Raw genomic sequence first — 27996 nt, forward strand, 5'->3', positions numbered from 1 at the left:
GCGTAATCTTTCCTCGCGAAACGTTAATTGAAGATGCCTCGGTCGACAGCGATTAAAGCCGCGGGAATCGCAGCGACGTCGCGTCACGCGGGTCGCGACCGCCGCGAACAGCCGGGTTTTTGCGAAAGAGGAAACTCTTCTGGTGCGATCCGAGGAATTCGTAGCTCTTCGCGAGCGCTGACGAACGATCTCGATCGGCGTGTAAAAATGATTTTATGTATCATTGATTAGAGAAGTCGGTGATAGGGTTGGGAAATGGGCGGCGTTGTGAACGCCCCTCATTATGTATCGAGTAAAATTATAATTATCGTTATGTGGAATAACAGCGATCGTCGTCAGCGTGTTCTTCGCCGTGTTCGCGATGGAAAGCCACCTCTCCGAACGTTCCTTTCGGGTTAATGGTTACGCACCACGCCCCTAAAACGCCTCTCGATCCTCAGCCTCTGCTCTCGGATCCCGGTGTCGTTTTAATTGAGAGAAAATGTTTCGCTAGAATTTATAGCCAGATCGCGCGTTGCCCATACCGTTTAACGATCGAGTTTCTCCGGGAGCAAAATTCGATTTCTAATTTTTCAACGTGCCCGCAACGCCGTTCGTCGTTCCACTGTTTCGGGGAATGCGGCACCCGGATTCGACAGGAATTGTCCGCCGCCAGAGCGCAAGCGAGCAGCCGCGTTCGAAAATAACCTCTCGGTTACCGGGAGCGACGATTAACCGAGGGAAACAGGTTGCAGTTTGTTGCATTCGCGGCGGAAAACCGATGGTTCGGTGTTGACCGTGCGTACGTATAACACACATACCTCTACCTGGACGGTGCGGCGGTCCGAGGACGGTCTGCCGCAGAAACAGTTAAATCTCTGGTGGTGGTAGCAAACACCATCAGTGTTAAGCCACAAATCCTGGCTTAACCCGAGCCTATGAATTGAATTGGTTAAAGCCCGCGTTAAACTGGGTTCTCCTCTCCTGCGCGCAGTCAGCAAGAAGAGATGCTGCACCGTCTTTCTTTCCTCGTTCGTTGTCCCTCCTTTTCACCTTTCCACAGGCGTCTCGTTCACCCCGCGGTTCCGTTTCCGTTTGTCCCCCGATCTCGTCTTCTTTCCGCCGTCAACCCCTAATTGGCAAAGCCAAAAGTATTCCTCGAGATCTCGCTCGGATTAACGTGGCTGCCGTGTACACACTTATTTGCCTCCGAATACGCGGCTGAAATATTGTTCGAATAGTTCGCCATGCCGGAATGAACGTGTCTCCACGGCAATAAGGGTTAAAGCTTCTCGTTGACGATCCCTTAAGTATCGTCGGCTTTCAGTGCCGCGGCACTTTGAAGACCTTGGACCCGCGTTGCGTCCATTATTGCAGGGAGTCCCGTTTCCAAATACGCAGCTTTAAGGTTCGAAAGAACTCGAAAGGATTCGTCTTCTCGAATAACGAATCCGTTCCCGAAGAGTTGCGAAGGCGATGGTTCCCCGGATGGACGATCTTGATTCCGTCGTTGACGATTAACCGACGAACGAACGGTCGCGGATCGTTAGAAAAAATCGAAGGGAAAGATAGAAGCGCGCTAGGTCGAAAAACGGCAACTCGTCTCGGAGGGAGACCGTGCGCACGGGACGGCTCCTAAACAAACTGCGTTTACTCGTCGATCATCGAGGCCTGAGTAAACACAGTTTACAGGACCCGTACAAACGAAACGCCAAATTGTAACAAACTGATCTATAACTAAATTACACGGTCTCCCCTGTATACCCCGGCCCTCCGTGGCTGTCCTTCTCCCTCGCGCTCTTTCTCTCGGCCTGTGCAGCTATATAAACACGTCAGCGACGCATTGTGTCCGGCTCGATCCGAGGATCGAAGTCTCCATTGTTGCATCGGTGGCGTTGAAAACGCGACCGTGTCCCGGACACTTCTGCCATTCTCCGCGTCCGCGCCTAGACCTACATATAGCGGAGGACGGGATGCGATGTGGGCATGTATCGGGGCGTCGCGTCGACAGGCGGTTAGGCGAATTTCGTTTCCGGGCCTGCACGAGACCGAGACGCGGCCGGCTTTCTTTCCCTCCTTTCTGTTTTCTTTCTGTGGGCACAGGTGCGCGCAGCGGACCGGCGAAGCGGCGTAGGTGAGAGACGCCTCGCGTCGGGCACACCCGCTGCGCGATCTCACGGTAAATTTGGATCGAGCCTCTTTCTCTCCTCTTTTTTCCATTTCGGAGAAATCATCGACCACCACAGCGAAGCCGAAGGGAAGTCGATCGTTCGATTCCAATGGCTTCCGTCTTATCGAACGGATACGTATTTCCTGCGCGTTTTTCCGGACTCGTACCCGTGGCTGTTCGGGGATTCACGTTGGTCGCATGCACGATGAAGAAAAGGGTCGGCAGGACGGATTAACTTGAAAGCAGGGTAATCAAGGAATAACGTCGCCCTTAGCCCCGAGCGATAATTCGACCGTCGCTCGGACTCCCCGCTGATAGTTGACCGTACGGGCACACCGAGCTACGCGGAAAATCCCGTTAGCCGGCGAGCCATTTTATTGTTTCCCTACGGTGTTGGGAAAAATCGCGATTTCATCGCCGTTACTCTCTCCGCGATCCGATTCCGGGCGTTACGAGGCCTCTCCCGAGAGCGCATCGCGGAAAACAATCCAATTTAGCGGTGGATCGCGCAGGAAAAACTCGGCCGTGAGTCGTTAAAGTTTTACGGCCGCGCGGACACTATTCGCGGCTTAGAGGCGTGAACGTTCGCCGAAGATCTTACGGTCTGCCGTAAATAATTATTTACACCTGGTATCGTGGTAAGTTACGGCCGGGTGTCGTGGCGTCGCGTTGCGAATACGAGCGGCCGAGGAAAGGCGATTTCCGTGGTCGCTGTGGCACGAGCGCGAATGCAAACGCGAATCCGGAAAACGTCGAAGCTCCAGATATCGGGTGTGTAATCCGAAAAACCGGAGCGTAATCTCTGCGAGCCGTGCCTCCCCTCGACTCCGGGGTAGTTTCCGTGTAGCTTCTGAGCCAATAGGTACCGACGGCGTTCGACGAACGGCTAATCCTTCTTCTCTACCACCAGCAGACTCCATTAAAACCCCAATGACTTGTTATAATTGGCATTTGACGCTCATACTACGATTAGATACTTTCGTTTCAGCCTGTAGTTGCTGCACCGCCGACAATATCGCCGGTTAATTTATGATCCATTGACCGCTTTGTCCCATAGAATTTTCACGAAATGTGCTCGCCTGAATAATCGTAATGACCCGTGCTCCGCCCGCCGTTGTCATATAACAATTGTCTTATATTACCCAGGCGATTACCTTTGAATTCGGAAATCCTTTTTCGGGACAAGGGTATCTAATTTGCCATTTCATTTAAATCCGAGCCTTTATTGCACGTTACCCGCTATTATCCGACGTATGGTTAAATCAGGAAAATCAAGCAGAATACAGGTACCGTATCTTTCGCGTTACCATAGGGTTCGCTGATGAATCAACGACCGTTAATGAGGAATCAGGTAGTACAAGGCGGAAGGCGGTGTAAAGAAAAAGATTGTCCAGGTTCGCTGGACAATTCGAATTCACTAAGAAGTGATTCTTGCGCGTATAACGTTTGACCGGGTAGAGGCGACGGCTTTCCACGCGCACACCGGCATAATGGGAATTCAGTTTGCCCCGAAGTGACTTTTCTTGTAGCCCTATCGTATTACAGGGCGAAACGTCTAGCCAGGCGAACGCTTGAAAAGTAGCGGGACTAAAAAGAGCGACAAAGTCGTGGAAAGAGAGTGGGTTCGTGACGAGGGCGGACGGTGACAACGCCGGTGACGCCCGGTCGAGTTCGAATTCGAGTTCGATCGGGACGCGACGGATATATTATACCCGAACGGGCCGCGCTGTTTTCCCCGGGATATCCACCTGTCTTTTCAAGGAGATGCGTGTGACTCGCGGGGGCAACAGGTACGGGCCCCCTCTCGTCAACGGTGGATGCTGCGTTCCACCCTCCGAAATGGATTTTTTTCCTTTCTATTTCTCGCGCCAGATAGTTTTATGGGACGACGGAAGTCGAGACACCGAGCCACGTCTGGGTAGAGGGACCCTACGGTCGCCCCTACCAATTCTGGACGAGGCGTGTCCCGAGTCTTTTAACGATTTGACACCGGCGACACGTAGAATACATTCTGCGGGCGTCCCTCGTAGGCGCAGATTCCATCTCACGCGTCAACCTGTCCGGGCGTCGCGTCCGATGTCTCGTTTCTCGAAAGGTGACTGGGAGGCGAGGACCGGGGACCGGAGACACGCGGGCCGTGAACGAGCCAATGTGGATGCGCGTTCCCCGGTCGGTGGAATTCTTTGCTTTCTAATCTTATCCGAACCCGCCGCGACATGACAAGTACACCGAGGGTTACGTAACGCGTGTCGGAAAGACTTCGACGCGCAAAAGGTTCCCGGGGAACGGGCGGTGGACACTAAGGGGGGAAAAGTTCGCGCGATCGTTTCTGATTCGAAGGATTCGATCGGCGAATCGTCGGGGATTCCGTCGAGGGGCGGGCAAATCGGACAGTTGACGCATTGCGGCCTATTTTCACGGTCGACAGCGGCGAGCCGTTGTCCCGCGAATGGCGTTTATGGGGTATTTGCGGGAGGAGGAAGGGGGCGATAGCTTCCTGCGCGCAAAGATTAGCACTCCCAATGGGATTAAACGGCCCTTTTCTCTACAGCGCGTATCGCGGCACGTGTGTGCACCCCCGTCGACGATACGAAAGAGAAGGAAAACGTCGACTGGAAACGGCTCGGATCCTCCGCGTCCCCGAGCAGGCTGCGCAAATCCTTCACGGGGGGTTTCTCGACGCCCCTCGGGATCTGTCCTATCTCTCCGCGTAGTTAATCACCGGCAAACGACTCGTTTATTGGTAGCGAGTTATCTAATACTCAACTCCACCCCGACCGCTAATAGAATACCGAGATTTTATCTGGAAATAGCAGTGCGTAGATCCCGCGGCGGTCGTCGCCGCCCTGATAATTTTAGAGAGCCCTATCGTCGAATTAATTTTCCTTCGGTCGGGCCCCGTAACCAGGTCCTTACGGTCCGCTGTGTTCCACCGAGCGTTTGAATAGGCAATTAACGATTACGGGATAATCGTAATGACAAGATGTAGAATAATGCTAGTTGAATGTACTACCCGGCAGTTAAAATAACGGCAATTGCCATTTAAATCGCCGTATTCACGCAGGTCATTGTAACAAGTGTTCAAAGCATTAACGCGTTAGATAGAAAAAGATCAACGCGTCCGGTTCTCACAAAAGTTAGGTCGAACAGGACAATAAACCGAAAGGCCAAGGATTTATAGTCCTGCCGGAACGATGAATAGAAACCGAACGGGCTGCCCACTCCCTAAGTACTACGTTACAAGTTCTACCCCCGAAAGGGCGTCGAATTAATTTATATTTCCTGCTTAAGGTGCCAACTTGACCCTCGATTAGGATAGTCGACCTCTCGACGTGCCGGGAATCCCTCCAATAGTCGTAATATTATTCGGATGATCTAGTCGAACCTATGTCACTCCAGGCTTCGTCCGCCGCTTATCTATGATCGCTCGGTGATCCGTCCGCGGTCAGAATTTTCATTCACGAGAATCTTAATCGGAGCTCCGAGGTTCGTTTCATTCGAGAGATTGACCACCCCTTTGCTTTCCTTCTTTGGCTCGAGAGCACGAAACTTCGGTTATCCTGACTACGGTCAACCTTCCGCGGAACGCACGGATTTCCTTCGAGTCTGTATAGAAGATTCTTAACTGACTCATCTTCGAGGAATTGACTAATAAGAAAGAAATTCATCCATTCGCGATGACAACTAGTTCCGAGAAATACAGTTCTAAAAAGGATCGCGATCGAGATGTTGGCCCGAGATCTCGCAACCCTGCGTCCACCGCACACCTCGTCCTTGCGGTCTCGTTTTCGACCGCGCTCTTCTAGGCAATAGGGCAAACGTGAAAACGCCCGACGAAGCGTTAAGTGATGCAAAATACAAAAAGGTGTATACAGTGGACCCATCTGCGAGGAAAAATGGGACAGGGTGTCCCCCGAGAGCGGGGGAAGGGTCAGAGGAGGCTCTCGCACCACAGGCGTCGGTCGTCAAGGGGCGCGAAATCTTCCAGATTCAATCTCTCCTTTCGAGTGTACATCGTTTTCCCACTAAAAGGAACCGCAAGGACCTTCCGTTAATCTGAGCTGGTCCGTACCGGGGAGTCCACGCGTAAAAACCCGCTTTTCCGAACCGTTTTGCTCGACGTACCCGCGACACCGACACGTCCGCTTGTTCATTTCGCGGCAACGGGCGCGGGAAAGATGATTGGCGAGCCCCACATCGTTCCGCGGTTGACATCGTTATCCGCATCAGAGATAACGACGCTTAATAATTCGTATCGCGTCCGAAACCGGTTCGCGATCCGAAGCCCGCCGCGAGAGACACGCTCAAGACGGACCTTTAATTATTCTACCGTAAATCTAAGACGCAACGAACCTTTCTACGCGGCAATCACGCGACACGTATGCGAACTCGCGTTCGACACGGTTGATTTAACACCGGCCGATCGCGACCGAACAACCGGCGATCGGATAGCCGGGGAGTCTGGCCGACTGGCGATCGTTCCGGATAAAATTTCGCTCGTGACAGATGTCCCGAGCGCGGAGACCGCGAGCGGAGGAAGGTCGCCCGCGTCCGCCTGTTCTCGTCTTTTTCCCGACGACCCCTGTTTCCTTCGGCCGCGCTAGGGGTAGACCAAAAAGGTTACTGTCCGGCCCGTGTTTCATACCGGGTGCCACTTGATTAACGCTCATCAACGCGCCGCAAAACGACGCCGAGCAAAACGAGTCCCCTCGTTCCCGGCGAATCGGAAAAAACGCGGCTGTGTACGGACGCATTTCATAATTACGGCTCGTCACATGCTGTACGATATTTTAACGCGGGCAACGTTTAGTGAACGCCGAGTCGTAAAGATGCTGATTTATCCCGCGGCACTGGAGTATTACCGAGTCGTTTAATTAAACGCGCGGCGATAAACGCGTGACTCCTTTATTAGCCGGTCCTATCGATCCAACGGCCCGAACCTTCCGAACCGTTAGCCTCCTCTGCACCCCCTCCCCCCGTGGCTTTTAACGAATCGCGTATCGTCTCGTTGTTTATAAACGGACGCGAGACGCGCTCCTTCCTGAATGCGTATCGGTCGATATTTTCGCCCGCGTGATTTCAAATGCACCGATCATCGACACTCGCAAGCTACTCGGAGCACCGTAGCGTCGTCGTATAGGAGAATGCACCGCGCGTGTACGCGTGTACGAATCGCAAGCCGCTTAAGGAAATATTCTACCGCCCTCCGAGTCGCAGCGAGCCAATGCATTATACGGCCACTGTGCACTGTAATGGTTAGGGCGTTGTGTTTTGCGTCGCTGGGTTAACCCCCGATTCGTTGCGTGCCGCCAAGACAAACCGGAGAAGAAAGAAGGAGGAGGCACCGAGGAACTCTCGTCGCGTCGGCTCTTCCTCCTTGGACACGCTTCGACAAATTACCGTACAATACTCCGAGTCGGCGGTGGGGACCCCCCTTCGACTCCACGGTTCTCTTTCTCTCTCCCCGGAACGGCTCTCTCGCTTTTTCCACCGGCGGGCTTTTCGATCTCCTCTCCTGTTTTCTCGAGGTCCTACTATCTTTGCTCCACTCTTTTCTCTGAATCTCCGCGCTGCTAATGCTCCTCGTATTTCCTCTCCAGTCCAAGCCACCGCCTCCGCCTCCACCTCCGCCTCTGCCACCGCCTCCGCCTCCGCTTCCATCTCTGCTCGTACTTCTGCCTCTACCTCTGCCTCTGGCTCTGCCACTGCCACTGCTTCAACCTCGTTTCAGCTCGCCTCTCGTCGGGTTTCGGAGGATGCTTTTAGAAGGCATTAGACGGGGTGCTCACGGTTCGTCGCCCGTAGTCGCTTTGCATTAAGGATCCACGCAATGTGCTCGACACGGTCTCTCTCTTTCTCTCTCTATCTCTCTCTCTCTCCTGGCTCCTCTGTCTTGCTCTTCCTCGCCTCCTCGCTTCCTCGCGCTTCCCTTTTATTCTCTGTCCTCTTCGCTGATAGACGGCTCGGAAAGAAGCTGTGTTCCGGTACCCCCACATAATTCAACGACTCGGATAGCGACGATGGGAAAATTTTTACGCGCGAAAACACCGGAAGCTCCCGGACCAAGGATTAAGTCGGTGGTTTTCCCGCGAAAACAGAGACACTCGTTTTCTTCGGTTCGACGAGGGATTAACTCGCGTAGCTGCTCGGCGGGTAGACGGTTCTGTTTCCTCGCGACGGAGGGCCGAAGGATTCTTCATCGAGCGTGTCGAGTTCGCAGGCCACGATCGCGCGAACTCTTTCGCCTCGGTTCTGCCGCGTGAACGAGATTAAGGCTGTCGGATATTCGACGGAACGTATCCGTCGATGCTGGCCGAGGTCGGAGCCGGGTCAAGGTCATCGAGGTGGCCGCGACGCGCGGCCAAGAAGAGACATATCCACGAAAAGGGACGGCAAATCGGTGGCACAAACCTTAATTAAGGGATGAGGCACCCGGTGGCCCGAGTCACAAACCACGCTCATAAATTCTTCGGCAAACGCATACAAAAAGTAAAAGTCTCGGAGGTCGGGGCGAGGAAGACGAGCGATCGAAATAAAAAGGAGAGCGTAGAGGAGCGGAGGTGCCGCTGCCGGCGATGATTCCAACAAACGTACAGTCCTCGTAGGAAATCGGTGTCTATGGTTTCCACCCGAATTCGAGTCCCCGACCGTGCTCCCCGCGGACCCTTGGAATTACCGCGTAAATTATTCCCGAGGTGTTACACCGGCCGAAAGAATTTCAGCCGGAAAAAGGCGAGTCCGCGCGAATTGATAATCGCGCGTATCTTTCCAACGACTGAACCGACAACGATCGATCGGCTTCGCGTGAGCGGCAATTCGGGTTGAATCGGGATCATTTCCACGGCAATTTACCGGGCTCGCGCTATCCCTGCCCTCGCCGGCGCGTTTCGCGCTCGGACACACGAGGATAGGAGAATAGGGGAGGAACGCGACGGAAAGATCGGAGAAAGAGAAGCGGGTGGTTGGCCGCGTTACCTTTACCTTTACTGTCCGGTCTGCTCGGACGTTCGGCAGATCAGCGCGGAGGTTCTTATGGTGTTGGCTGTACCCCGTGTGGCACCCCGCGTCTATATATAGATGTGGGACAAACGCGCACACCCATAAAGGATCCGATCCAACGTGAGCGTGGAACGAGCCTCGAGCATATCATGGTAGGAACGGAATATGGGATGGCATGGGAGATGACACATGGTCCGGCCGCCGGTTGTGTGTCCTGTATTGCCGGCCGAAGTGTCAGAGGGAGAGAAACGCGCGTTATACGCCGTACCCGCTGCTAGAACGAACAAGGAAGCTCCTATAGGAGCACCGAACGGAGGCCACGGCAGAGATCGAGGGAAAGAGGAAGCGAGAAAGGGAGAGAGGCCGGTTAGCTCTCTGCCACAAGCCGCCGGCGCGAGAGCACAGTAGCGGCAAATACCCATAAATATAAAATATGTCCCTCCTTTTCACCCTTTTGCACGCACACCAGTCTAGCCGCGTAATATATCGATAGCCGGGTACACGCACCCACCGATGCGAAAGGTTCCTCGTCCTCCTCGTCCTCCTCATCCTCCTGCATCACCTCCTCCGCCGCCGCCCCTCCGCCCCGCCGAGTCCACCCCAACCACCACCTCCTTCACCACCTCCTCCGATCGTCCTTCTCTTTCCCTCTGACTTTTTCATCTCTCCTTTCCCCCTTTTCCCTTATACTCGGAACGTTTTCTTCGCTCAGCCGGTCTCTTCTCGCGTACGCGCGCGGCTATCCACCTCAACACCTTTGTGTACAACATTCCTTGCCTCTTCTTTCTCTCGGTTATATACCCTCCTCCTCTGGTCCACCCGGGCACGGGTTCTCGCTTCTTCTCCACCTCGTTCCACCTTCGCCGCACGATATACGCGGATCCTTCTCCCTTTTCCCGCTATCGTCACTATCGCGTTTGATACACGCAGCAGCAACCCGTGGGCTGTTGCCGCCACGCCATCGGAGAACCGTGGAAGAAAGGATTCCCCGTGGTTTTTACAATCTGCCTGCTGGATGATTACGATAAGTTGCCCCGGGGAGATGAGCGTTTTCGGTAGCGCGTCGTCGGGCCTCGCCGAGCCGGAGGCGTGGTTTCGTCGCTTCTCGAGTCGACGACTAGCAAACTTAATTGGGGGTGGGTGGAGGAGGAGGTGTGGATGCATCTCCAGGTGGATGCGTAATTCAATTTGAGGAGCAAGTCGAAACGACTTTGCCAGCCGCTCGCGGGATCTTCTTATCGACGCGAATTTTTCCCCGCCACGTTCCGGAGGCCGGCGGAAACCGCGCCGTGTATAATTTCCTAATCACGGCTGCGGCCGCCGGGGGCCGATCGACGCGCGATCCGGCCGTAATTTCAGCATCCGACGTTCATTAAATTACCCGACGCCGCGGCGCGATGGTGTAACGCCGCCTCGTTGTTATTCCCGGATTGTTCGGAGAAGAGAGAGCAGAGCTCTCGTTCCACGGGTTCGTTCGCGCATCCGAGATTGCTTTATTTCTCGGCGGAAAGGCGCGTTTCTGTTGGGCGATTTAATCACAGCGGGTGGATCGAGGGAGGGCCGGAGGGATCGGGTCGCGTCAGAGAAACGCGCGCGGCGTTGGGTTCCTCTGCGAGGAGGCAATTTAACAGGTACAGTGACACGTCTCGTTTTGTTGTTGGCGTTCCCGTGGCTGCCGGCGCGTTTTGCAAGCATTTATATCTACACGTATATACATGCGTACACGTGTACACGGATATTTACAAACACACGGCCGAGCCGGAGGTAAACGGAAAAGAAAGGTAGATGAGACGGAGGGATGAGGAGCGAGACTAGCCGTGAGAGGAGAGCTCGAGAAAGGCCGAAGGACGAAGAAGAGCGGAGAAGCGGAACGACGACGAAACCCGTTCTCATTATTATATTCATATTCAGAGCCGCGCGATGGAGCAAACCTCCCTACCTCCCTCCCTCCCTCCGCCGCCGCCTACTGCTGCTCCACCGTCTCTATATCTCTCTATCTCTCTCCGTCCTCCTCGTCCCTCGGTCTATCTTACTCTCTCCCCCCCTCCTGCCGTGTGTTAACCTCTTTCTCCATCTCCCTTCGTCTCTGTCCGTTGGAGCGCATCCCGACAGCGTAGAGCGGTATAGATATAGCGGTATAAAAATCTCTATAAAAAGTTGAAAAGTGCCGCCGCCGGAGTTGAGGGGCGACAATGGATGAAATATGCCGCTCCGTTCGACCCTACTGGAAGCCTTAAGGTGCCGGACACCTCCTTACACCTGCGCGCGGCTCCATATAGTGCCTTATTATAAACCGACTCGGCCGAGAACGACACGGACAGGACCTAGGGAACGATCCACGAAATCGACGCAGCCTTTTCTCTCCAATTAGAAGACTTCACGCGCGTATCCGCGCGCCCCGCAGTCTACCGCGACTCCTCGATCCGTCTTCCCGCGCCTCTCCGCGCGCGTGCATCTATTCGACCCCGCCGATTATCCGGCTAATCGATCTTTCGCTTTTTCTACCGTTGGCTCGACGCGAGCCCGGTTCAGTCGCACCGAGATCGTCGGCCTCCTCTTTTCCAACGAGACGCGCACGATCGCCCGATTTATCAGACTTTCCTCGCGGCGAGGGTACCGCGATCTTAGACCTTTCCTTCCTCTTCGTCGTTCGCGGATCGCGAACCCGCGAGAGACCCCGCTCCGGGCGAACTCGACGTTTCTCTCCGCGAGTTCGGACGCCGATTCGCGCGGAAGATATATTCGTCCGCGTTCATCGATCTTCGCGGCGGAAAGGTAACGGAGACATCGGCCGATTCGACGTGGGAAAACGATTCCGGCTCTTCCGGGACGCGCGGAGATCACGTATCAGCCGGGAGCCGCGCGATAAACTTTCGGGGGCTCGCTCGATATTTCGAATTTAACGGACAACACCGCTCGCACAATGCTGGTCGTTAATAATGATTTGTGCCCGCCGCGGATCCGGAGTTCTGCGCCAACAAAAGTCGGTTTTTTCATCGACCGGTCAAACTTCGCCCGGTATATCTTTCTCGCGACCGTCTGCACGGTCCTTCGGAATACCCCCGAATGTTGTCGGTCATTAGAGCGACCATTTTATGGGGTAGCGACGGCGGCAAGAATGGGAAAGGAGTACGGGTCCGGCACACGCTAGAAACGGAGGCTAGATTGGTGCGGAAAGCCGACGACTAGCTGTTTCCGCAACCAGGTGTTTCTCAGGGCCCGGAGACAGACCTTGCACCTTTCACGGGATAACCAGAACCCCCGGCGTGCTACAACGAAACCACTAATTAGGAAGGGAAGAAAGTGGCGAGAAGGAGGTCGTAACAGCGAAAACTGTCGGGGGCAGTTCGTCGGGCAAAGTTCGGTCCCGAGCGACGAAGCCTGTTTTGGAGATGACAATGAGACTGATTATTAACCAAACTGGGGGGCCTCTGTTGTGGGTACAGGCCCGTGCCGTTGTTCGTGGTACAGGATCGAATCCGTGTACACCCAGACGCGGCAGGAGATATTCATAGCGTTTCCGACGTTCTTTCATCGGCGACCGCCACGAGGAAACAGCCCGAACCTATTTGCAAACCTTCCGGATCTCCCAAATCCGTCGTACAGGTGCCTGTTTCGAGAAACAGATCGACTTAACCGGCCTGAACGTTCTCAGTCGTATTCCGCTTCTCGAAAAGATCCGATTCCGCCCGGAAGGATTAGATTTTACCGGTAACGAGCAACGAGTCGCCGTAGCCGGCGCGTCGAGTGTCCCTTCGAGAGCGTCCGTGTCACTCCGATCGAATTAATCGGCCGAGGGAACTTTCCGTCACGGCGGAACAAGGAGGTTCAAGGCCCCCGAAGAGTCCACATTCTTTCCTAGTCGCCGTCGATTCTCGTAACGTATTTTCGGCGAAGCTCACGGTTACATCACGAAAATAAAGCCGAGACGCGGCGCGTTCCCGAACGCCGACCATCGCCGACCGGCGAGGTGTCATCGCTTGTAAATCACGCGCAAGCGACGTACGCGAATCGGCGGCCGGCTAATTTATAGCCGCGTTACGATGCAACGACGCGTTGAAACGGCGATTCGCGTTTTATCGTCGGAAACTGTAATATAATTTACGGAAGATGCGCGACTGGGATCCGGTCCGCGCGATAACCGATTCTTTTTCATAGTTTCGTCGACGACTCGTCTGTTCCTCCTGTTCCGCTCGAGGGAAACCCGGCTGACGGTCGTTTCGACGTCGTCGCCCGGACGTTCGGACCGCGACGACGACGAAACGATGATTCGGAGAGCGATTCGGACGTTTCGGCGTCCTCGGCGCGCATAGATTCCGATGGAAACGCCGGGAATGGAATCCGAATTCTGTCCGGAGGATCTCGAGCGACGTCCGACGGTCTGGCGGGCTCGTCGCTGACTCACTCGTTCCGGACTCGCTCGACAACGCAGCTGGCTCGAGACAACTCGGAACGGTCAGGTCGAACCTGACCCCGTCCTGGCCGTTACCGTTTCTGAGTGACGTCTTCATGTCTGGCTCTGCGGGGCATTCCTCGTTCTCATTGTCCGTTTGTCCGTCAGTCCGTTCGGTGCCTGGACACGGGACGCGTATCGCCAACCCCCCGTCGTCGGCCACTTCTCGCCACGAAAACTTGGCCGCACTGGCCGCGTTCTCTGGCCGCGTTTTCTGGCCGTGCCAAGTGTCCCGTAAAAAGGACGAGAAAGCCACGGAAATACGTGTCTCGGTACCGGCGGGCCTCGCGCCATCGCAGACTTTAACGCTAGAACTATCGGATGGATCCGAATAATCCTGATGCCTTCTACAACAATTAGCGAAAAGGTAACAGATGCTTCTCGCAGAGTTGCAACGAAATTAAGGAAAATCAATTCGACCGCTAGTTCCAGCGTTGAACGAGGCTTTCCGAGTTACGGTTAAATGATCGTTCGTCTAGATGATAATGCGTACGCGCACGAAAGAAAGGAAAATTTCGATATCGAAGAGCAGACGTCTGCTCGGACGTGAGCAAAGGGGATTCGGAGTTTGCGACGACGAATCGATGTAGCAACGATAATTACGAAGATTGATGCGCTTTGCATACGAGGTTCCGCTCGTTTCCAGCAGCGGTAGCTTTCTCGATTGAAAGGACGAGTACGAGCATACTTTTCGTGACGATTAGCGGGGATGACGTTGCGATATTCGGACAAATACACGCGGTGGTGTACCGCCGCCTCGGAGCGTCGGTCCCGAAAGAAACGGTAGAACCGATTCTGAATAGCCGCCGAAAGACGATCGAACGCGTCAAGAGAGGGAGGAGATACTGGGTGTTTCGTTAATTGCGGCCAATTAACGAATTTAACCTGCGACTCGTTACCGTAAATCATTCGCGCGGAGATCGTAAAAAGAAGTAGATCTCGTTCGGAACAGAACGCAGACCTCCCTCGTTTCTCCACTTTTTAATCAGCCATGCTACGTGAAATTTTAAGAATCGTTCGCTTTAATTGCGAGTCGTTATTAGAGTGGCTCGTTCGCGACTCGGGCGAAGTGACTTAACTCCGCGCTGCTCGAGTAATCCTTACGATTTACATTTTGCAAGTTGAATCGAATCGAAGTTGCCGTGCGATCGGCGAAACGACCTAAATACATTCGGCTCGATTGAAACGTACGTAAACTGTTGGCGTGAATTTAATCATTATATTTCTGTAACAGAAAGTATAATTAAAAACAGAATGCCCAGGCCCCGAAACGGAGCGCGATGGGTTAAATCGCGGCGGCGGGTGACCCGAGCATTTGCAAACGAGGCATAGGTGATGTTAATAGTTTTCGGATCGCCTTTTAGACGCGAAGAATATTCTTGATTTCGGAGGCGGATCGCGATAGCGTTTTAACCACCGGCTCCATTCGTAGGGCGTGTCGTGAAATCGTCAAAGGTTTCTCGCTCGGATTCAGGACCGTAACAGGTTCAATGGCCGAATAACGAAGGTTTAATTAATGAACGCGAAGGATGCACGGTATCGCGTACGCGTTCGAATCGTCCTCGCATGGAAATATTTACCATATTAAACTCGATTGAAGAGGCCAGAGCCAGCCAGATCCGATAGATGAATAGATTCCACAATGCCACAAGGGATTCCGTTATATCGGGCCGCGTAGAGCACAGCGAACGATAATCCGGCCGCGAAAACATACTAACGAACTCTGCTGCTGCTTCCACGTACTGACGGCGATTTACAATGACAGAGTCGCGGGGAATGTTATCAAACACGCCACGTCCTCGATCTTTCGCTAGAATCCGCCGCGCAGGATTTACAAGTGTTTACAACAAAGGGTATTTGAACGCGTCGTTCCATAGGCCAATGGCCCGATGGACACATTCCCCGTCATTAAACTCGACGCTATCGGGACTCGAAGCCTACGTTCCCCTGCGAGACCGTTAATTTTCCCGGCTAACGATTCCGGTCGGTCGAGCAGAGAAACGTTGACCGGCACGGTGGAATATTGTTGTGGTTTTCACACGGCAGGGGACGGGCCCGATTATTTGGAAACGTTTCAATAGTCCCTCACGAACTACCACCCATCTATACCAATCTAACGTCTCGCGTTGTCGGTGGAAGGGACGCGGCGAGCCTGAAACTCGCAACGCGCTTGACTACTTAATTACAACAACGATACTTATTAGCGTAGAATATTCGCGTTCAGAAAGGATTAAAGATAGAGTCGAAACAAAACTCGAACCCTTGCCACTTTGCTCGAACCCTCTCCTAATCGGATTACCGATTGATAGTTTCGGACGCTCCTTCCAACGACTCGCGGTCGACTGTTCGGGGTAGTTTCCCTCACCTTTTCCAATTCCGCAGTGACCGGCGATACAGCGTTCTGTCGATCCCCGCAGGATATCCGGCCGTGAGGTCTGGCGCGTCCGTCTTGGCCAGGTCTCACCGTCGCTGGTTCCGTCGAATCCGATTTTCTGCTTCTCACTCCCGAACTCGCGGCCCCGTCTCGTCGAGTATCTCAGTCGTGTTTCACACGCGAAACGCGCGCGTACGATTCGCGAGCTGGAGTCGTGAGCGGTGCGTCTCGGGGAACGGAGCGAGGCCCGGTCGTGTTTCGATCACGTATTATACACACGGTGTATCCTGGTCGCGAGACAACAGCCGCAGGGACGACGCTCTTCTAGCCTGACGCCGGTTCTCTGGACGCGACGGGGATCGTCACGGGGTTGCTCGGTGACCGGGTCGTGGACCGGGTCTCTCGGGTCCAGGCCGGCGGGGTTGTCGGGATTTCGATTCGGCCGCGATGAGAGGCGAAAGAGACGGAACTGGATCGTGGCGCGTAGCGCTGCCGACGGATCGCGAGCCTCGAGCAAAACGTTCGTTCCGTGACACTCACTTCGGTCACAGGCCCGTGTGTATCGCGCGAGAGCGGCGATATCTCGGATACTCTCTCGGCAGCGGGCTTCTCTCTCTCTCGGCGACGACGATACACGCCGGTGGCGGCGGCGGCGGCTGCGACGACGACGGACGACGCGGTTTGCTTCCTGGTACCGCCACTCGATAGCGCTGCCTCCGTTCTCCGGACTCGTCCTCCTACCTTCTCCCTGGTATTCCCCACCAGCTTCCACCGAACCAGGACGCACGTACCGCCCAACACTGATGCGCGACGTGTTCCCCGTGTCCCCAGGATGTGCTCGCGAGTCTCGCGTATTCCAACGGCGGGAGAGGAAAAGAGAGCGTGCACGCGCACGCGTGTGTGTGCCCGATCTCTCGCTAGCTCGCTCGCTCGCCCACACTCGTTCTTCCCTTGGACGGCTCTCTAACCCCCTACCCCTGCGGAGCGTTATATTTCCCTGTGTCGTTCGGGTCGGCCACGACCGGCACGGAACACACACGAAGAGAGACCGGGGAGAAAAATTCCAAGCACGGAGGGTATATCGCGAATGCTCGGTCCTCGTTCTCCTACCTCCTCTCTCAGCATTCCCCACCGATCCCGTGGGCAACGGACACGCGCGCGCCAACACAAACGCACCGCGACGCAGCGCTACGGGCCGAAACGGGGGGAGAGAAAGGGCGAATAGGTGTGTGCGGACTCGTGGTCCGTCCTCTTGCTCGTTCCCCCTGGTCCCTCTACACGGTGTATTTACCGGACCCACGGTTTTCTCCGATGGAGCACTCGCGAGGAATTTTAATGGTGACGCGTAACGAGGAAACGGAGCCACTCTTTCGCCCTCCCACCGTGGACGAGTGTGTATCGCCGTCGAGACGCGTCGAGAAAGAGGTCTCGATTAATCTAACGGGGCTCGAATCCCGAGGGACGCGGAACGCACCACCGTCTCGCGGAGTTGTTCCTCCGACCCCGCTACTCCCCCAGCGAAACGTGGAACTCGACGGCTGATAAAAGGTGAACGTACGTTCGAGGTTCTCGCTCTTTACCCTCTTTCCGTTCCCGTCTCGTTATTACGGGCCATTAAACGGTAGCTCTCGTCCTGCGTGTACGGACGAGGAAACTCGTACGCGAATTCTGCGCGTACGGATATCGAAGGGGGAGAGACGCGATACGCTCGGACCTCCTCCTACTTTCCCCGTTCCCCCACCGCTGTACTATCCAGACGGAACGCACACGATTCCGCGGGATCCGTACCGATCCTGGCCCGCGTCTGTTAGGACCTCTCGCTCGCGCCGGACCGCGAAAACCGTGCCCCTTCGACAACCGACTGGCCCGGCTGCTGCTCTACTTTCGGCGTCCCCAAATTCTCAAAAATTTCGGGAAACACTAACCGCGCCACGGTTTCGCGGTCGCTCGCCTCGTTCGTTCCGAGCCCCACCACCGCGCCGGCGCGAGGTGCACGCGAGCGCAGCATCTCCGTCCCGTCGGAACACCCACACACTCTCGAAGGTCGCCGCGCGCCGGCTGGAAGACAAAGAGGGGAAATGAACGCGCAGCCTCCGCATGGACCAAAATGGCCGGTCGAGCGGCGACCGATTGGCGGGACGGACGCGATAGGGGCGTGGCGAATGCACGCCACGTACCTCGCGGCCGGTCGTCCGCGATAAAAATAAAGATCCCGGTGGGGCGGTGGGGATTGCGTGGCCGCTGGTGGGGGATCGATGTGAAGCGCGTGCGGTGGGGTGAGCTGCGCGGCCGTAGTGGAGGGAAAAGGGGAGCGAGAGTGCAGGGTGCACGTTGCATTCGTTACGCGTTACGTTCCGCGAGGGGAGAACCTCTCCGGCGGGGTGAGCTTTCGGTCGGGTAGGGGAAAAGACTTTTTTATAGATCCGCTCCGTCCTTCTCCGACCGCTTTTCCCTCCCTCCGTCGCTCTATATACACCTCGTCCTCCGACTATCCGGTGCCTCCTGCAGCAGCGCGCACCGCCACGCCACCGCCACACCACCACCGCCCGCACCACCACCGCCCGCACCACCACCGCGGAATCGGCGTGTCCGTGAGAGCGTATGGGTGCCGCGTAATGTACCGTGGACAACCCGTACACACGGAAACGGCAGCCGTGAACGCACAATCGAGAATATCGTGCCGGGGCGTTACGCGGACGCGCGTGCAACTCGGCGATCGTCATTAACGAGAAATGTTAATTGGAGGCGAAGCGCCGTCGAGCCGACAGCTCGTCTGGCGCGCGGCGTGCTCGAATAACGAACAACGTTCCTCTTTTTCCGGCGTCCGCCACTTCTCGACACCCTTGTATCGCAGCGGTGGATGCAACGTTTTGCCCGGATAACTTTCCAACCGGTCGTAAATCACTTGGTTCTTGGCTCTCGAAGGACGGCCAACCGCAGATTTATTGGCCCGAGACAATGTCCCCTAAGGACGTATAATAATAACTCTTAAAAAGTCGATGACAGCAGTCATAAAGCCGCGATAAAGAAATATATGCCTTTCGAAGTAATATATTTTTTTTCCACTGTCTCTCGCAGACTCGAAACAGAATTTCCGACAGATTAGAACCCTCCGGCCTACTTCGATCGCCGCTCTGAAAACCACCCAGTCCTTCGAAGGAGGTGGTAAACGAGGACGGTCAAAGGGGTCGCAGGAAAATGGCCGACGGTGACCAAGGGGGTTTGCCGGTGATCTTTACAACAGTTGGATAAGGGAGTCCGAGACGTCTCCGACAAAAACGAGACCGCGAGGCTCGGCCGAGGAACGATCCGTCGAATCGGAAGGCTCGTTGGAAACTCGCTGTATCCAATTTTCGCGATTCCGTTTATACCTTGCGACCGAAGACTAATTACAATGGTTAACTGTTCGAGTGCTCACGGCGCGGCGCGGCAACGAGGTTTTCGCCTTGAACGCATTTCCATGCAAACTGCTGTAGGTCTCGCGTGCAGCTTTCAGCGTGCACGCGACGCGAAGAGAATGCGAAATTCATTCGTACGCGGTGTTCCGAGAATCGCGGATCAAAATATTCTATTGTGGACGTACGTCCGACGAAGCGTTCCAACGGGATGACACGTATTCCTTGCGGCGGGTGTAAGCCTCACGGATGGAACCAGGAGGCATTCGTTCGTTCGTTCGTTCGTTCGGTCGTTGGTTCGTTTGTTTGCTTGTTTGTTTGTTTGTACGAGCAGCCGGGGTACGGCCGGTTGTATCGGTATAGGGAAAAGGGGAACCTGGCGCGCAGGAGAGGGAGGGTGGTAGGTAGATAGGTATATCGTGTTCTATTCTATAGGTACGGGTGTACCGTGCGTGCGGTTGGGGCACCGCGTTGCCAGCCCGAAAATTCAATGTCAGCCAAGAAAGAAATGTCACAATATTCCGTGTGTCTGCAGCCCGGCCGATCTCGGTTTCTATTGCATCTCGCCGTCCCCCGTTCCCCCAGGGTGCGCACTCCGCTTTCGAGAACACGAGAGGCGTGCGAGACACGGTCGGACTTTGCCATTCATTTTCATAGAGTCTGTTTACGTACTCGATGCCAGAAAGGGGATGGCTGTGGACGCAAATAGCCGTATAACACGCGAACGAAAATAAAGGTGCGAGAGCAGGCGGCCGATCTGACGAACAAGCGAGCAAGCGAGCGAGCAAGCGACCGAGCGAAATATACGAGAAATAAAGGGAGATCCTGTTGCGGTCTAGGCGTGAGCATGGAAAAACAATAATACCGCCGGCAAGATACCAGCCGCGCAATGTGAATTATATCATCGCGTTAGCATCACCCTTTCCTTAAATGCCGCATAACATTCGGATTTTATGGATCGATAAATTTCGCGTTCCCTGGACGACCTCCCAATTTGCCACCGTCCGGAGTTGACGCGTAAATCAGCGATCGTCTCGTTGACCGAGAAATCCTTTCGGCATCTGCACGGTCTACGTATACACACACGCACGGCAGCGTCCAGCACACGCGACACGCACAGGCGCGCGCGTTCGTGTTCGTATACTCTGTATACGTTTATACGGGGACGTATACGTATGCGTGTATCCGTTAACCGTGCCTTTTCTGAAAAAGCAAGCGTGTCCTGGGAGGACACGAGGTCGCCGCCGTAATCCGACGTCCGAATGTTTGACAGAATAATTTTCACGTTAGCAGGGTGCATTATGCTCTTTTATGCTCGCGCCTGGCCCTAAGCATTGTCGCTGAAATAAGCCGTATCCCACACCGTACGGCCCCCTCAGCTTTTATGCGCTTTTGCGCGTATACCGTCGCCTCACAAAAACCGGGGAACCCCGTGGTACGGTTCCACTAGGACGAGGAACGATCAAGGAGGAAGAAAGAGGGAGAGATTAGAACCTAAGCCAAACGTTGGCAGCGTCTCGTCTCGTCTCGTCTCGTCTCGTCTCGTCTCGTCTCGTCTCGTCGCGTCGCGTCGCGTCCAGTAGCTTCCTCTATATAACCGTGCGTACGAGCCATCCTCGTTTCTCCTCGGATACTCTTCTTTTTTCCCCTTTGCCTTCCAGAGTAGGAACTCTGCCCGGTCCGTTTTCTTTTGCTCTTCTCCTCGTCGCGGTATGTTAATCTTCGGTTATACGAGAACGATCGCATCCTCGCCTCTTATTGATTAGAAAATCATCCAGCCGTGCGATTCCCGGAGCACCTCGTTTAGGCTTCGGTGTCGGGCCTCGTACACCGTGCTTCCCGTTTCTTGTACGCTTCACCCTGCCCACCCCTTCGTTACGATCGCGGCACGTTCTACCGCGACGTTTCCCTAACCAAACACGAAACATCTATCTCGAACGACTCGGGTAGAATGTTAGTTAACCGCGAGAGAATGCGTCGAGATATCGGGCTCTCTCGGATCTCCGTCACTCGACACCGAATCGGACGGAATCTGTCAAAAATCTGTCACCGGAGCACAATGGAGGGCCGGAGTCCAGCCCTCCACCCCTCCCCGAGTACTTGGGCTACGCGTAGAAAACGGGTCGTGGAGAAAGAAGGACGGTCGCCGGCAGGAATGCAAGTAGGTGGGCCTTTACCACCTATATTTGACACCTTTCAGTCCAATAAAATAAAATGGTTCGGTGGAATGTGGTCCTCCGGTTCGAGACAGAAGTGCCGTTTCCCCGGTGGACTCGTCCTCCTCCTTCAGTCGGCGGCCGAAGTCCCTCCGAGGCCGAGGATGGCATCCCGAGCCCCTTGATAAGGGTTAGTCGCATCGTCGTCGAACCGTCCCCTCGCGATGGTCGCGCGCGTCGTCGCGCGATCCTTATCTCGTTGTCGACCGCCGCCAGCCCTACCTCCGGACGATACTTTTTTGCAGAAAGAAAGAGGATCGTTGGAACGCTTCGCGAAGGAAGTATCGTGAACCGGTACCTCGCCGTAATGAGCGGAACGCAGACGGTTATGCGAACGTTAACACTTAATAATATCGCGGTGCCTATACTTTAGAAAGCCGCGTTTGCCACGCATCCGGATCGGTCAACCGTGACCGATTATATCGCGCTCGAGCCATTCCCGTAAACTTCTCCTTTATGCTGTTCCCCGGGGTCTGCCTGTGCGTAATCTATACACGGATACGCGCGTATATCTCCGTTGCCGATTTTTCGTTGCAGCTCCAAAGTCTTCTCCTCCATTGTGACCGGGAACGGTGAACCGTTCGGCGATAAATCGCGCCGCAAGTTTCCGAACCGTATCGCGCACGGCTCCGCCCGTTTATAGGGCGGCGAAGTTTTTATAACGACGCGAAACAACTGTACGCCTGATTGAAAACGGACTCGCGGCGCGATGGAAAACGCCGTGGAAATAAATTCGCTCGGATTGCTCGTAACTCCATCCAATTGGACCGTGTTTCTTAAGTTTCGCGGAGTAGAATGGAAAGAACGACCGCGGACACGTGTATCGCCGCCCCGCGGCTCCTTCGTCGCGATCGATCTTTCGCGGATTTCTTCGGCCGGACTCGACGGATCGGCCAACAAAAATCACCGTTCCCCATTTGCATCGGTCCCTAATCCGATAGGCATCCTTCCTCCAGATGTTTGGGAGAGTTGTTTGTATTGAGATGCGAGGGACAGATATATAATCTAGTCAATTTGACACCCTCATCGAGTGCCTAATGGGTGCTTTCAACCCGGGACGGGCCCGGACCAGTTATGCGCGGCTTTCTCGGGACGAGCAGGACGGGACCGTACCGGCCGATCCCCGCCCCGGTAGATGCTTATCGCGCGAGAATTTGTTCTTAACACACCGCACCGATATTCGCTTGCAAAGCAACGCTCCGTTCTGTCTCGCCCTCGGAAACGCGATATCGGGAGGAGAATCGGAACAACGACCCCCCACCGGTTCACGCGCTGATCTTCTCTTTCTCCGGGTTGGTGATCAACGTGTTCGGTATCGAGTGCAGCGGCACCTCCGTGTACTTTCTCGACGGCAGAAATCTGTAAGAATCAAACGGTTTTCGCGTGAGTTGACGCGGCACGCCGGTGAAGTTTCGTAACGCGCTCACCTTTGAACGATCGGAGGAAAGTGATTTCTGTCGACCTCCTTCAAGTCCGAAGGGCCGCACAGGAAACTGACCACGGTGCCCACGACCACCACTATCATGCTACCGATCAGAGTGTAATACATGAACGACAAGGTGAACAGAATGAAAGGCTGTTCGTCGGGACTCGACGAACTCGTGACTGTCTGGTTGTCGATCGTGTGATGAAACGAGCCGTTCGCGGCGAAACAGCCCTCCGTGGACGCGGGGAGCGGCGGATAGTACAACCGTTTGCTCGCCACGTTCACCTGAGCACCGACGATCATGCAAACCATGAGAAACATGGAGAGCAGTCCGCCGATGATCGCGCCCGTCGACGTTGCCCACGGCACCAGCATTCCTAGAGTGAAGATGCCCAGCATCGCGCCGGACGTGACGCCGTGCAATGTCTGGGAAGCTTGGAAAATGTCGCCCAGCCGATCGACGAGAAACACGAGCGCGACGCACACTAATCCCACGACGACCACGATACCCTGGAAATTACAGGGATCGTTTCTCGTTCGGCGATATCCCGATGGTCCGCGTAAAACGCGAAACGTAAAACGGGAAAGGGTAACGTTCCTTTCGTACCTTCATGATCGTCGCTGCCCTACCCTCCTTCTCGTTGCTCTCCGGCAACCAGGGATCGATGAAATCCTCGTAAATTGTTCCAGCTACTGTGTTCAAATTAGCGCTCATCGTGGAAAGACCGGCGCTGACGAGACCGGCCAGAAAGAGACCGGGCAGTCCTGGAATACCCGCGGCAACGTCCAACACGTAATACGGTAGTAATTGGTCGCTCCTCGTGATTACCTGGAAACCAATTGACTCTTTGAAATTTCTCGGAAATAAAGAGAGCCTCCGGCGTGTACCGCTCCGCTCCCGGCTTCGGAAGGGGAGGGAAAGAAAAGAGAAGAGAACGAAGGAAAAAGAAAAGAGGAGAAAAGATAAGAAGAGAGACGTACGTCAGTGCTTATAGGGTCACACTTGTGGTACCTGGCGTACATTACCAGCCCAGTGAACACCGACACCCATTTTATGGCCACCAGGCATATTGATAAAAAGCCGATTGCCCTACGGAAATAAAGAGAAACGCGGCTCGTTATGGATTTACCGTTAACTATTTCATATAGGAGAACGATTCTACGTACTTGTGTGCTTCTTTGATGTTCGGTACCGCCAGGAATCGTTGGATCGACATTTGACTGATGCCGAGGCCCGCCAACCAATTCATCGTCATACCCACCGACATACTCCACCACGAGTTTCTGACGAACGGACTGGGATCCATGCTGTTCGAAGGAACGATAACGTTAATTCGTGTTACTCGAGCGCACGATCGTTCGAGCTACTCAGGAGAAGAAGCAAAGGGAACGATATTTGCGGTCACGAATAGCGTGCAACATTCTGAAGCGTGAAAAACAGCGGACTGTCCTTTGCACGGGCCGCGAGTTCCAAATGTTCCATGGAGTCGATGCTTACTTCCAAAATACGATTCTGTTACCCTCTTCCGCCAGTCTCCACGTTTCGGCCACACCTCCGACGGAAATGATTCCCAGCATTAGCACGGCGAAGAGGCTTCCCAGCGTTACGGTCATTTGAACGGTGTCCGCCCATACAACGGCTTTCAAACCGCCCTGAAAATTTCCAGTGAAAGAGACGTATCCCCGAGGCGAATCTCTCGTTACTTTCTACGATCCGCCGTGAAACGAGAACCGTTCAACGCCGGCTCGTCCGCGGGCGAAAAACGCTCCCGACGAGCCACAATTTCCCTGCGCTTCACCCCTTTCCCGGCGATCTCTCTCTTTTTCACTCGCTCGAACCCGCGACGATGAAAATATGCCGGTTCCTAGTAGAGCTATAAATCGATGAGTCGACTTATTTATTCGTCCCCGTGCCACGGTAAATCCATTCGAGAAGCCTCAAGAGAAGCGTCGTCGTAAATTAACCCGATTTTTACGCGAACGCTCGGTTGTTCCGCGATGTTAACTACCGGTGACGCGCGAGTTGACACTGTAAACAAGGTAATCGTTCGGCAAAAACTGATACGAAAGTAACACAAACGGCACCGGTAATGCCGCGTTAAATCGCTGTCTGTGATTCATTCATAGAAGATGCCAAATTTCCCCGAGCGATTCCCCGAATTTTGTCATGTCCTCTTGGCGCGCCGTTGAAATATACCCCGACGAAGCGGCGTAAACGGTTTTTGCTTTTATCTCTCCGTATCGTATCCGCGCGTAAGTACATGTGCGCGACCCGTTGACGTTTTTAAAGTTACTGTTATTAATATTACCGTCGTTACGCTGCTCTTATCGCGCGACGATTAAACTGCGAGCATCGCGATATTCGGGCAAATAGTTTACAGTTTCCTTAAGCGTTCCCGACAATATCAGCTTCCGATCTGAGAGCGTTTTAACCCCGCCTCGCCGGAACGACGTTTCCGCGAATGAGTCCTCGAGGGTTTACTTACGATCGTTGTGTAAAATATGCACACGATGCAGATGACCGGCGTGACGAGGTGCAGGTTGATCGCTGTCGCCTGGGAGAACGCTAACGCCGGCACGTAAATGATCAAGGGGACGTAAATGATCAACGAGAGGGCGTAGAGGAACGAGGCGAACGTGCGGACCGGCCTAGTGAATCTCATCTCCAAATACTCGAATGTGCTGGTCAGCTGGAGCTGGTAGAAAACCGGCATGTAGATAATGGAGATGATGCCGCACGATATGAAGGACGTAAAAATACAGGCAGCGTATTGCGTGCCGTATTGATACACCTCGACGGGTACGGCCAGCAAAGAGACCGCCGATATGTGACTGAAATAAATTACGAGCCAGTTTAATTGCCCGGCTAATCATTCTAATCGATGTATCTCGATAAGTCAGCGTACAAGGGAGACCCTCGTATACGAATACCCTAAAATTATCGGAATAACAATCTACCCGTAATAAACGATTCGACCGAATGAAGTTTGATCGCGACGTCGTATCACGGAACTCCTCGCCGTAACGTGTCTCGAACAATTTCTGTTGTTCAACGGTCGAAAAGAAATCGAATTTAATTTAACTTTCAGCCTTCGTGCGATCCGTGTTTAAGCCTTTGCACTCGGGAGATGACTCTCGGTGAAATATTGAAAGAAAATAGATTCGTTTCTTCGTTCAAGTATGTTTCCTCGTTAGTCCATTTCAAAGAACGTCTACAACTCATTGGAAAACGTATATTTCTAGCGAATAATCAAGACGCTCACAAGACAACGCGGTTAAGTCGAAAAAGCAAAAACTGAGGAAATTCATGTAATGAATTTGAAATGATTATACAACATATTCAGAAGCTACGAAGGGCTTTTTACCCTAAAAGAAACGAAGAGACGACTAAATCCATTAATAACTAAACAAAATATTATTCACTCCGTTAAAATTTCGAAAAATCAGAAAGTATCGACAGATCGACTTCTAAGCGACTCGACGATTAAACGCGAAATGCTTGAACGAACGAAATTTACCACCGAGAAGGAACAGACCGTCCGACCGCGTCCGTCTCCCTGATTCGGATACGAGGGGTCCCAGGGATCTCACCCTGAAAATTGTCTACCTTGCTACCAGACTCATGCTAACCGGGAAACAAGTCATTGATTTCCCTCCGAGCAAATATTCGGTGGTATTATCCTGTTTCTTGCCGAAGCAGCCGAAATAAATCCCTATCAGAACGCTGACCCCCAGCAGGCCGCTGAAAAGCGTGTAGTCGGTCCATCCGAACGTGAGCTGCCTGAGCGGATGCCCGAGCATGTCCGGCCCCGTCTCGTTCTCCGCCATTCTAGAATTAATCGAACAGTTCTCTGTTATACTCGCGCCCAGCGCGCCGACATTTGCCACTCGATTGAGCTCCGCGGACTCGTCCAGCCTAAAACCCCCGGTGGCTCGTTTTTATTTCGCTCCGCGTATCCCGCGCGCGGTCCCTCCTCCTTTTTTCCTCTTGGTTTCGTCTTTCATTTGAATTTATATAGAAAAGGACATAAATTTGCCCCGGCAGGATAAGGGACTACACGGCACTTCCGGTTCTCCCCGTAATCGAATGAAAATGAATTTTTTGCCACGCGTGAAAGCGCATACCGGTTTAATTGGGCGTTCACTCGCGCGTTCGACTATCGGCGTTACCCGCGCGCGTACATACAGTGACGTTCAAAAGTTCCCGGCAGGATCGTTTTTGGAATCGAATCCATGTCGCATCGATGCGCTGTAACTAATGCAGAGAGTACAATCACGATATACTAAGTGTAATATATTGAATACTAAAGATCGAATAATTATTACAATAAAAAAGCATTATTTTCCTTTTTAAACACACTCTGCTCTGAAGATCTTTGAATACGCTGAATGATTTATTTCTGAGAATGTATAAAGAATAAACGGTGTTGATTGTTTTACAGTATCCTCTCGTGGAGCGTGTCCTTTGTACGCGGTAACAACGAATAGTTAAAGCGTTCGTAGTGTAAGGATAGTTCCAAAAACATGTCCGTGAACTTTTGAACGCCACTGTATATGAATTCGCATACGCGCGCCGCGAAAATAAGAACGGTGCGATATTTACGACACTCACGCTTTAATTTCCTGTCTCTAGCCGATTACGGGTCCCGTGAACGTCTCTCGGCCGGCAGTTCGAAGATTAATTATTGGCTCGAGGGATTTCGAAACCGTACTAAACCGAAACTAAACCGCACGGGGCACCGTGTAGCGCAGCGATATATTGCGAACCTTCGGAAAAGTACTCGATGAGATCCACATTCCCACTGGCAACGGTGACGTCCCGGGCCGATGCTATATGTTTAACCGATTTTCAGCGTTCGCCAGATGAATTTACGATACGCTGATAAAGCTCTGTTTACCGTGTTGTACCGCAAATAGGTTGGCATTCTTAAATCGGCGTCTTCGCGCCGAACCTTGGGTTATTCTACACAACCCGGGGCCGTCT

At 53.8% G+C, this 27996-nt stretch overlaps 2 protein-coding genes across 4 annotated transcripts in view; both read right to left on the reverse strand.

Moving 5' to 3' along the window:
• The window catches only part of LOC116434010 (uncharacterized), a 42030-nt gene extending 25384 nt beyond the window's left edge, over positions 1–16646 (reverse strand). The window contains exon 1 of one of the 2 annotated variants that reach the window (XM_076364328.1): positions 15967–16646. Coding sequence is in view for 1 of the 2 variants with exons in the window: in XM_076364327.1 (XP_076220442.1) it covers positions 15182–15313 (132 nt within the window). In the remaining variant the exon portion in view is untranslated. Of the gene's footprint in view, positions 1–15181; positions 15363–15966 lie in introns of those variants that run through there. The other variant, XM_076364327.1, reaches the window with a different exon arrangement.
• A 2370-nt stretch (positions 16647–19016) lies between these two features.
• Positions 19017–27975, reverse strand: LOC116433343 (sodium-coupled monocarboxylate transporter 1). 2 transcript variants are annotated; one of them, XM_031991340.2, is made up of 9 exons: positions 27780–27975; positions 26620–26841; positions 25499–25844; positions 24511–24665; positions 24180–24320; positions 23994–24102; positions 23620–23841; positions 23014–23522; positions 19017–22945 (listed from the first exon to the last, which is right to left on the reverse strand). In XM_031991340.2, the coding sequence occupies exons 2-9, from the start codon at positions 26838–26840 to the stop codon at positions 22852–22854; spliced, it is 1797 nt and encodes a 598-aa protein (XP_031847200.1). In that variant the 5' UTR covers position 26841; positions 27780–27975; the 3' UTR covers positions 19017–22851. The 2 variants fall into 2 exon arrangements, with proteins under 2 accessions (XP_031847200.1, XP_031847199.1); XM_031991339.2 differs by having other exon boundaries at positions 27625–27958.
• Between the last annotated feature and the right edge of the window lie 21 nt (positions 27976–27996).

The sequence above is a fragment of the Nomia melanderi genome, chromosome 2 (genome assembly GCF_051020985.1).
Source record: "Nomia melanderi isolate GNS246 chromosome 2, iyNomMela1, whole genome shotgun sequence".
NCBI classification, from domain to species: Eukaryota; Metazoa; Arthropoda; class Insecta; order Hymenoptera; family Halictidae; genus Nomia; species Nomia melanderi.